General features: G+C 28.1%; 1 protein-coding gene across 1 annotated transcript; it reads right to left on the bottom strand.

The window, feature by feature from the left end:
- Positions 1 to 677: 677 nt before the first annotated feature.
- On the bottom strand, positions 678 to 11,480 carry LOC109608783 (delta(24)-sterol reductase-like). Its single transcript, XM_020025332.2, has 5 exons — positions 11,223 to 11,480; positions 10,778 to 10,933; positions 4,641 to 5,132; positions 4,066 to 4,586; positions 678 to 891 (listed from the first exon to the last, which is right to left on the bottom strand). The coding sequence occupies exons 1-5, from the start codon at positions 11,406 to 11,408 to the stop codon at positions 738 to 740; spliced, it is 1,509 nt and encodes a 502-aa protein (XP_019880891.2). The 5' UTR covers positions 11,409 to 11,480; the 3' UTR covers positions 678 to 737.
- Positions 11,481 to 12,166: the final 686 nt, after the last annotated feature.

Genomic DNA, 12,166 nt, shown 5'->3' with positions numbered 1-12,166 from the left:
GAAAAATGTCAATTATTCAAAGGTGCTTGTCCTCACGCAAAAATTTTATTTTATTATATATTATTTTAATTATTAAGTAATTATAATTAGTTTCAAATTATGTACAATATATTCTTTTGTATCTTCCTAAACTCATTAGTTAATTAATTTAAATATTATAATACAGTTACTGAGATTCAATATTAAACAAAGAACTTCAATCAACTTGTTATATGAATAAGAAAATAATAACTGTACTTAATAGACTTACCTTAAATTAATGTTATCAACTTTTTAACGTACCCACCCTCAGGTACTCGATGTTTTAAGTCGTAGATCTTTTTTGGACCACAAAGTACCTCGTAACAAAGGCTTATTTATTATTTTAGAAAGTCTAAATAGCTGCAGACCTATTTATCTATTGTAATCTTTTAAAAGATAACTCAAAGCCAATTGAGAATTTATGTCGTTATTCCCATTCCGGCAACAAGGGTATTGTAAATTATCAGTTTTAAAACGCTTGTAAATTACAGATTAGGAACAGGAAGACGGAATTATACGAAATTAAATCCGTAGATAAGCAAAGTGCATTCTTCTGCTATTAATTAAGACCGTCCGTCGAATAACGATAATCTAACTCGGATTAATTAACATACATAATTAGGTTTCAGGTTTATTACTTAACTTAAACACAAACAGGCGTCAAAAATATAGTTTATTATTGTTAAAAAAAAATAATTTAAATAAGAGTTTGTGCACTAGGTCCTCGCCTCCTTGCAAACCTTACCGTAGACTTCGGGGAACGCCCCGTCACATCCGTATTTGAGTCTCAGCCTGTCGTACAGCGAGTGATCGAACATCTGACGGAATTCCTCCCTCGTCATATACGTGTCGGCGTACAACATTTGAAATCTGTCAACAAACACAAACGGATAAGTCCGCACCCTTTTACGTCCCAACCATTTGAATATCACTCGTGATAATGGAGACAGTGACGAGTTAACTGGGAGTGCTGGAAACTCATTGTTACGACACAACGTGGACCGCTGGCAGGTTTAAGGGGTCCAATAAAGACGTTTTGGGTGCGCCCGTGTGTTTTGCACCCACCGAAAATTCACTAGAGACCCCACCGTGATTTATTTATCGGTTTGTTTACGGGCACATACGGAAGGTTGTTCGCCCGGCACCGTAATTTATGTGTTTCATAATCGAAATCAAAACCACTTTTTTTTTATTATTATTTCTGGCGTTCATCAGGCTAATTGAGTCGAGTTTAATTTGGGCGAAATTTTCGCCTTGTTTGTCGCGAGGTAATCTTAATTGAGGTATCCGGCTTTAAACGGTCACTTCCTCAATAATTTCTTTACGGTTAATGCGAAATTCAAATCGGCCACAGTTCCACATTGAATGAGCCAACCGTAATTTACAGTGATCACACACGGGGATTAAACGTTTAAAACAATAATAATATAAATCTCTGTAATTAAATTGATTAAAATCACGTATGAGTAACAAGTATTTCTGTATCTTGAACGATATTTGTATTTTTTTTTATTACCGTGTGATATTATTAACAGTTACTTGGTATGATGTCATAAACAGTTACATATTAGGTACAGGAAAAAGTAATTACGTTTTTAACGTTCAACTTGCCTTAAAATACCTTTTATTCATTATAATCAACAATTTTTGGCAATGTTTTACAAGTAATTTCATCCCATTAAGAAAAAATTGTGAGTTCCTAGAACTGAAGACAAGATCAACGTCATAATTGACCTCTTCTTTAGAATTAAACAGTTTATTATACTTTTTATTTATTAATTATACGTAAAAGATTGGGCCTGTCATATGAACAACTATCTGGGCTATATGGTGGATGAGGTAGAACTTCCCATTTAACATTTGGAAGCTGCTTTTGAGTCTCTAATGCACCATGTGGTCTTTCATTGCCATGCTCTTCTATTAACTAAAAAGCTCATCTTTGAGCAAGTTTTTAAAGAAATTGGTAGATTTGGGAGCAGTAGACAGTTGTATTGATTGTTTGCCCTCTTGATAGTTAATTAGTATGCAAAATTTCATCTACATTCCACCCTACAGTCATTGAAAACTTTCTTGGGTTAAGATTTTTCTCAAGGACTGTTCCACTAGATTTACCAACTTCAGTTCATGGCATTAAGTAAAAATTGTGGGTTCTTGGAACTGAAGACAAGTTCAACGTCAAATTTGACCTCTTCTTTAGAATTAAACAGTTTATTATACTATTTATTTATTATTATTATATATAATTATATGTAAAAGATTAGGCTTGTCATATGAACAACTATCTGGATTACATGGTGGGTGAGGTAGAACTTCCTATTTAACATTTGGAAGCTTCCTTTGAGTCTCTAATGCACCATGTGGTCTTTCATTGCCATGAAGAAGCAGAACGTCCCTTCTGTTAACTAAAAAGCTCATCTTTGAGCAAGTTTTTCAAGAAATTGCTAAATTTGGGAGTAGTAATCAGTTGCATTGATTGTTTGCCCTCTTGATAATTAGTCAATATGTAAAATTTCACCTACATTTCACCCTTCAGTCATCAGAAACTTTTTTGGGTTAAGATTTTTCTCAAGAACTATTCCACTAGGTTTACCAGCTTCACGTCATGCCATTAAGAAAAAATTGTGGGTTCTTGGAACTGAAGGCAAAATCAACGTCAGATTTGACCTCTTCTTTAGAATTAAACAGTTTATTATACTATTTATTTATTATTTATTCATAATTATACGTAAAAGAAAAGGCCTGTCACATGAACAACTATCTGGACTATATGGTGGTTGAGGTAGAACTTCCCATTTAACATTTGGAAGCTGCTTTTGAGTCTCTAGTGCACCATGTGGTCTTCCATTGCCATGAAGAAGCAGAACGCCCCTCCTATTAACTAAAAAGCTCAAATTTGGGAGCAGTGGACAGTTGCATTGATTGTTTTTCCTTTTGATAGTTAGTCAATATGTAAAATTTCACCTACATTCCACCCTACAGTCATCAGAAACTTTTTTAGGTTAAAATTTTTCTCAAGAACTGTATATAATGGTTAAGGAAGAATTTCTCATTTAACATTTGAAAGCTTTCTTTGAGTCCCTAATGCACCATGTGGTCTTTTATTGCCAAGAAGAAGCAGAACGCTTCTTCTATTAACTAAAAAGCTCATCTTTGAGCAAGATTTTTAAGAACTAAAATCATTAATAAAAGACTCAAGCAAGAAGAAAATTGGGTATTGTCAAACACCTAACTTTGTTAACCTCACTTAATTTATGTGGGATCCATTTTTCCAACGTTTTGATGAAATTCACTCTTTCTAGTGGCTGAATCATAATAGTTTAATGACTGATCAGTTTCCTATCGTCTTGCAAGATAATTTTGCACGAAATATTGCTTAATTTCTTCATTTATACAGGTTTCAGGACGAGTTTTCATCTTCAAAATATTCATACAATTTTTAATTTTTGAATTTATAAAGCAATTTGAAGGAATTATAGCACTTGAATACACTATTTTTAACCCAAAAAATGATTTAAACACAATGAAGGAATAAATAAATAGTATTGTTAGAAATAGCTTAAAAAGCTTACTTAATTTCTTTGTTGGTACAAGATTCAGGATGACCTTGACGTTGTTCATCTTCAATTCATTCATTAAACCGACGAAACCAAAATAAAGCAAGTTATAAGACTTGAATACATTGCTTTTAATCCAAAAAAGTTGTTATATATGTGTTTATTCAAATAAATTATGGATCAAAAATGTAAATTACTTCTGTCAGTTTCTTCAATTTGAACTCTGAAATCTGTTTTCTAATTCATAATCACTCCTTCATATCAATATTCATTCTTCATCAATGCTTCCAAATCGTTTGATTATCGTTTTGATTAGCTTGTTTATACAAGTTTCAGGATGACATTGATGTTGTTCATCTTCAATTCATTCATTAAAGCCAAAATGAAGCAAGTTATAATACACCACTTTTAACCCAAAAAATGTTTATATGCAGTCTTTATTCAAATAAATCATTCCAGTATCTAATATTGAACTTAAAAGAATACTCACCCATTGCATTTCCTGACAAACTCTTCAATGCGTCTGGTGGTCTTCCTCGGTTCAAAGTCTTCCACTTTTGGCACTCCATAAACCCCAATATCTACGTACAACTCATCCGATTCCCCCTTAGGATGAACCATTCCAGGATTCGATGGCAAGTTGAAGGGACAAAGCCAAATCGGATAGAACTGTACGGTGTCATGGAATATTTCTATGCTTTCCTTGAAATTCTTAATTGGCACCAACATGTCCTGGATGATGTGATGGTTTTCGTACAGTCTTTTGGTGGCAGCCGTTTGGGTGAGCTTCAGTAACGACACTTTCGGAGGCACCATCCAGCCAAACAAGTACCTAAAGATAACGTTGTTGCCGAAGGGGATGATCTCCTGCAGTTCCCAGAATATAGATCTGGTGTGTCTGTGATAGTAGTCCCTCAGGGGTAAATATTCGGTGAAGGTCTTGTCCTTTTCTAGGGCTTGTCGGACGTGCACGAAGAACCAGGGCTTGTACCACTTCCCCAACTCATTCAACTGGAAGGAAGTTAGTTGTGATGTATTTGTAAGATTTGAAATTTTATTAGTTACCTTCTCTTGTTCCACTTCGTCAGTCTGATTCCCTGTCATTACAACAGCCTCATCTTTGGCGTACAACAAACATTCAACAAACTCGTTCTCCTTAACGTTCCTACTGGCAGTCTCGAACTCTTTGGCAATATTATCCAAACCCCTGACAGGTTTGTAGGTCAGTTTGCAATACTTCTTGGCCGGAATTAACTGTATATCGACGGCAGTCAATATGCCCAACGTGCCATACGACCAGGGCACCGAATAAAACAAATCCGTGTTGGTTTCCGGCGTGCATTTCACCACACTTCCATCGCTTAATACGAGCTCGTAACCAACGCAAATGTGCTGGAATAGGCCGTGTCTGTGGGAAGAGCTCTCAATCCCTGTACCCATAACAAGGCCGCCGACTGTAAGGTCGTCTATTTCAGGAAGTACAGGAATTGTCCAGCCCAGGGGGTTTAGTGTTGCCGTTAATTGGCCCATAGTTACCAGGGGTTCGACTCTCACTATCTGAAATTGGATATATTATGGGAACTTTTTCCAGATTTCTTGTTTTTATCCTTTGCTTTTTATTCACGTATAATGGTGAATTATAATTTAACGATACTTTTACTTTAAAATTTGTTGTTGTAAATTTGACCTTTTTAATATGAATTAATGTATGATAAAAAAACTGATAGTACTACGAAATATAAGATATCACTTTTATTGATTGTTTATATCAATTCTGGAAGACTATAATTTAAATATTTTCAGTAGTTTTAGCCACGTTAACTAGTTCAATTTTAAAAATAAGAAATTATAGTTCATATTTTTACTAAATCAAGAGTTTAGGAAAATATTTATTTGTGTTTGGCGTTAAATTATCAGATTTAATCTAAAAATAGTTATACCAGACATTTTCTTCTACTTAAATATGTATGTGTATTCAAAAAATTCATTTCATTTATTTACAGTAAAAAATGTCAAGGTTACGTATATATTCAAAATTATTTAAATTTGAATATTTTGTCTACGTTTTTATAATATAAATATAAAATAATATTTATTTATTTTTATTGTTAAAAAGTGTTTATAATAATATAACATATAGTTCTTTTTGTAAATCAAAAAATATCATTGTTCATAAATATATGTTAATTTGGAAAATGTTTTTATATTATATATTAAAAATTAAATAGTTATTATAGTTTCACACTAACCTAACCTAATTAATGGAAATATTTATTAAAAATGTTATGTAAAGTTGGTAAAAGTAATAAAAAAATTATTGATAAATACTATTAAAACATTAAAGAGGATTTTAAATTTAGTTAATAAATAAATATTAAATTTTATGTCCAATTTAAATGTTGTTTTTATATTCACATATTTATTATATATATTATATAATTTTTTCGTAAGTAAAGCTATAAAAATAGGGAAATTAATTAATTAATTAATTAATGAAAACATTTAGTACATATTGAAAATTATATAAAAATTAACTAATAATATATAAATTACTCTTGTATATAATTAAGAACATAATATTAGTACTAGTTTTGCATATCTACTAACTGTAAAATTCAATTAAATTAATTTGTCACAGGAGATATTAATTAATAAACATTGACATTTCTTAATTCATTATCATAATTCAAATACTGTTTTTGTTAATTACTTGTTACTAATTGTTTAAATTATACAGTTAAAATAAAGTTAACATTGGATACAGTTTTTAAGCATATTATCAAAGTTTTAGTAATAAAAACATCTAATAAACTTTATCTTAAGTTAATTAATGTAATAATATTTTGTGCTTAAATATTTAAAATACTCAGTATTTATAAGATGTATCAATATTGTCTAGAATTAAAATATTTTAAATTAATTTTCTAGTTAACAAAAATATATTTTATCTAAAATATCTTTTCGTCATTTATAACAATATAATTATTATCAACACTTCATGTAATTTATAATAAAACAATAGGTACTTTTAAAATTATTAAAGTGAGGCTTTAAGTATGAAGACAGGCAGATTAAAGTAATTCTCAAAATTGTTGTTGTAGATAATTAACTATTCCATAATGTTCATTTTAAATACATTATACCATTCCTAAATCCACACGTTTTGCTGAGAGATTATCTCTTATCAATATTTACTATTCAATTTTGTTAATTAGTATAAAAATTACTTCTGTTTATCTGAGTTATTCAATGACGTCTATTTTTTCCTAAACCTATATATTTATTTTTTAAAATAATAAAAATTATTTTCTCATAAATAGTATATGAAAAGTATTTAGACAGAAATTTATTAAAAATTTAAATAATATAATAATTAATAACAAAATTTGACAAAAATATATTGACAATTTAAAAATTGTTTAAATAAAATAATTAATTAATTTGACAATTTTTACACATATCGAAGATTCTGTAATGAAAACTTTTATCCTAAATATCAATTTTAATTTTTTTTTAAATTAATATAATTAATATTTTATAGTCAAATAGTTAAATGCTCAATATTTATGAAATGTATTAATGTTGTTTAGAACTAAAATATTTTAAATTAATTTTGTAGTTTATATATATTATATTATATTATTATTTAAATATATTTTATTTAATATAATAATTTAAATTTAGTCGAGCAATAATTCTCAAAATTATTTAGATAATCATTTTATTATTTCTAAATGCACATGTTGTGTTGAGAAATTATCTCTTATCAATATTTAATTGCTATTCAAAACAATTTATACAAATTATACCTTCGTATTTCTAATAAACTGTCTGGTTTTAATTAATGCAAAAATTTATGCAAAACGTTGGCATTTTATAAACATTATCAAAGTCTGAATAATGAACACTTTTAATACTTTTATCCTATATATTTCCGTTTTAAAATTATATAAAATACATTAATGTAATATTTTATGGTAAATAATTAAAATACACACACAATATTTATATTAATATTTAGATTTAATTTTCCCCCAATCAATTAAATAAATGTTTTTTACTTTAGGAAAATATATTTTATCTAATATACTTTATATAATATTATTTATAATAAAAATATTATTAACATTTTATTTATGTACTCAATAGGTATTTTTAAAATCATTAAAGTGGGGCTTTAAAGTCTGGCAGCAAACAATTACAACAATAATTCTTAAAATTGTTTAGATAATTAACAATTATTTCATTTTAATTACATCATGTTATTCCTAAATCTATACGTTTTGTTCAGATATTATTTCTTATCAACACTTATTTACTGTTTAGTACAATTTATACAAACTATAACATTGTTAATTAATTGCAAATATGTTGCTTAATTTTTTTTGTTGGTACAAGTTTCATCTGATCTTGATTTTGTTCATTCTCAATACATTTATTGCCCCTTTTTTACCGACAAAACCAAAAATGATACTATACAATATAAGAAAAATAAATAGCGTAGTTAGAAAGAGCTTAAAAAAGCTTTCAAATAATGTATACAGTTTAGTACAAAAATATTCAATATATGTTTAAATAAATCATGAACATCAGTAAATTACAATTTGCAGTAAAAATATATTTTTGATAAAATTGTTGTTTTTTCCCTTCATTCAGTTACTTCAATTTCAATTCTAAATATAAGAAAAATATTTATAATGAAAATATTATTATTATTATCAACATTTTATTTATGTAATTTATAATAAATAACTCAATGGGTACTTTTAAATTCATTAAAGTGGGGCTTTAAATTTAAAGTCTGTCAGCAAACAATAAGTTTAGAGTAATTCTTTAAATAATTTAGATAATTAACGATTATTTCATTTCATTTTAATTACATTTTATTATTCCTAATTCCATACGTTTTGTTGAGAGATTATCTCTTATCAACATTTATTTACTATTTAATATAATTTATACAAACTATAACTTAACTGTTAATTAACTGGCGGAAAATTTTAGCAGTTAAGTCAAAGTATTTCTATTTAATATAATATTTGTAAAATTTATTGTCAATAACATTTGAGTATAAATATTTACTCTATGTAAACAGTATGAATTCCTTTCGAGTAAATCACTAATATATCAGTAATTAAAAATTTTATTGTATTAGACGTTATATTAATGCAATTTAATATTATAATTCAGAAATATTTATAATAAACTGTCTGATTTTAATTAACACAAAACATTGTCTTATTATAATTATTAATTTTGTAGAAATTACTTGTACTCTTTTAGCCGGAATTATCTATTTTTCAAAAGGTTCCTAATTTAGAACAAAACAATGGGTACTTTGGAAATTAATAAAAATATTCGGGCTTAAACAATAAATAAAGATTTGTGGAGTATCACTTAAAATTTTAATTTAGCAATTATCTTTTCGTCAAATATGTACTCAAATAAATCATGAACATCAGTAAATTACATTTGGGAGAGCCTAATATATTTTCAGTTTCTTCAATTTCAACTCTAAATATACAAATAATATTTATAATGAAAATATTATTATTATCAACATAAAATGATTAAAGTGGAGCTTTAAATTTAAAGTCTGTCAGCAAACAATAAGTTTAAGGTAATTCTTAAAATTATTTAGATAATTAACGATTATTTCATTTCATTTTAATTACATTTTATTATTCCTAATTCCATACGTTTTGTTGAGAGATTATCTCTTATCAACATTTATTTACTATTCAATATAATTTATACAAATTATAACTTTGTTAATTAACTGACGGAATATTTTAGCAGTTAAGTCAAAGTATTTCTATTTAATTTAATATTTGTAAAATTTTTAGTCAATAACATTTGAGTATAAATATTTACTCTATATAAACAGTATGAATTCCTTTCGAGTAAGTCACTAATATATCATTAATTAAAAATTCTATTGTATTAGACGTTATATTAATGCAATTTAATATTATAATTCAGAAATATTTATAATAAACTGTCTGATTTTAATTAACACAAAACATTGTCTTATTATAATTATTAATTTTGTAGAAATTATTTGTACTCTTTTAGCCGGAATTATCTATTTTTTAAAAGGTTCCTAATTTAGAACAAAACAATGGGTACTTTGGAAATTAATAAAAATATTCGGGCTTAAACAATAAATAAAGATTTGTGGAGTATCACTTAAAATTTTAATTTAGCAATTATCTTTTCGTCAAATATGTGCTTAAATAAATCATGAACATCAGTAAATTACATTTGAGAGTACCTAATATATTTTCAGTTTCTTCAATTCCAACTCTAAATATACAAATAATATTTATAATGAAAATATTATTATTATCAACATAAAATGATTAAAGTGGAGCTTTAAATTTAAAGTCTGTCAGCAAACAATAAGTTTAGGGTAATTCTTTAAATAATTTAGATAATTAACAATTATTTCATTTCATTTTAATTACATTTTATTATTCCTAATTCCATACATTTTGTTGAGAGATTATCTCTTATCAACATTTATTTACTATTCAATATAATTTATATAAACTATAACTTAACTGTTAATTAACTGACGGAAAATTTTAGCAGTTAAGTCAAAATATTTCTATTTAATATAATATTTGTAAAATTTATAGTCAATAACATTTGAGTATAAATATTTACTCTATATAAACAGTATGAATTCCTTTCGAGTAAATTACTAGTTAAAAATTATATTGTATTAGACGTTATATTAATTCAATTTAATATTATAATTCAGAAATATTTATTTATAATAAACTGTATGGTTTTAATTAACACAAAACATTGTCTTATTATAATAATTAATTTTGTAGAAATTATTTGTACTCTTTTGGCCAGAAATATCTATTTTTCAAAAGGTTCCTAATTTAGAATAAAACAATAGGTACTTTGAAAATTAATAAAAATATTCGGACAATAAATAAAGATTTGCGGGATATCACTCAAAATTTTAATTTAGCAATTATCTTTTTTATCTGTGTAATTTTTATGATTTACGCATTCGCTTCATTATTTGATAATGACACAGTTAATTTACGATACCAAATAATAAATCAATTTATTGATTTTATTGAAAGTTAAGATTGTGCAACGAAATTCTTTGGTCGCTTGAGGCTGTATCTGTAGTGAGTTGTCTTTAGAGTTAACATACATACAACTAGTTTTTTATTTACCTTTTTCTCGGTATCGACATTCAGGACGTCGACTAAATTCACTTCTATTTTGGTGAACGTTTTTTTATAGAGTGGAGATCTGAAAGACATAGTCTGCCATCCAGGCCTGGCAGTGCACATTTTTGTCCTCCTCCCATTGTCATTCCATTCGCGTATCTGCAACGCAAGACGAACAAAAAAAAGAAGGAATCAATTTAAAAGTACTCTATGAATAAAACAGTAGGTTCGGTTATTTTTAAGTCGTCGAAAAGGCAATAATCCGTTAAATGAAGTAACACCGAGCCGATGCGATAAAACACGCCAAAACAAATCCCATGCCCGACCAACGCACGACGTACAAGAAGCGTCCGCGTGCGAACGGATGCGGACGCGGACGGTTTTTGTGTGCACGTCGAAAATGTGGCAAATTACCGTAATTCTCGAACGTATCGCAAAATGGACGTACCTGCTTTTGCACGTGTCTGACTTTGGCGTCGTGCTGTTTGGGTGCGCTGCTCAATTTGAAGATCACCCAGTTCCTCAAGTACAGCCAACAGTCGAAGAGGAACGACGCCGGCAAAAGGAACAGACACACGAACACCCATCTGTAGTTTATCAATATGTGTTCGACGATTTGATCGAGCCCGCTCATTTTTATTGTTGTTTATTGTTCGATGTGGACCTTGGAACGGAGCGTACGACCGGCCATAGAAATGTTAGGACTGACTAGTCAGTCGGTTGATAAGTACATAATTTGATCTTAGTCTCCGTGCTACTGACCTGCGCGTTTTAAATAATTCATCCACTCAAGCAATTATCATTTTGGACGACGTTGACTCGGTTTGGCTTTCGTTATGATAATTTTTTTAAGGACGGAAGTACTGACAATTTTTTAGCTACTTTTTAGGTACGGTGATATTTTGTGAAGCTAACAAAAACAGTTAATTATACAATTAAAGGAACGTTCTAAATCCTATAAATAGATGTAATAAACAACTCTAACAAAAATAAACGACTTGGAAGCATTAATGGAGGAGAAAACCTACAAAATTTTATCAAAAATATATTATGGACAGTCAATTATAATTTACTTTCTTAGTTCATGATATATCTGACCACATTTTTATCTGTGTATTTTAACTTTTTTGTACTAAACTGTACATATTATTTGAAAGCTTTTTAAGCTCTTTCTAACTGTGTTGTTTATTTCTTCTACACTGTATATTAAATCATTTTTTGGGTAAAACATTATATATCCAAGTGCAAATTTTCTTTATGACTTTAAAAATCAAAGTTGTACGTTTTCGGTTTTGTAGATTTAAAAGGGACAGACAATAAATGCATTGAAGATGAACGAAGTCGAGTTATCCCGAAACGTGTACCACCGAAAAAATTATGCAAAATCTTTGC

Source organism: Aethina tumida, chromosome 1 (genome assembly GCF_024364675.1).
Source record: "Aethina tumida isolate Nest 87 chromosome 1, icAetTumi1.1, whole genome shotgun sequence".
Lineage (NCBI taxonomy): Eukaryota > Metazoa > Arthropoda > Insecta > Coleoptera > Nitidulidae > Aethina > Aethina tumida.
The sequence above is the reverse complement of the archived record's forward strand: the minus strand, read 5'-3'. Positions and strand labels throughout refer to the sequence as shown.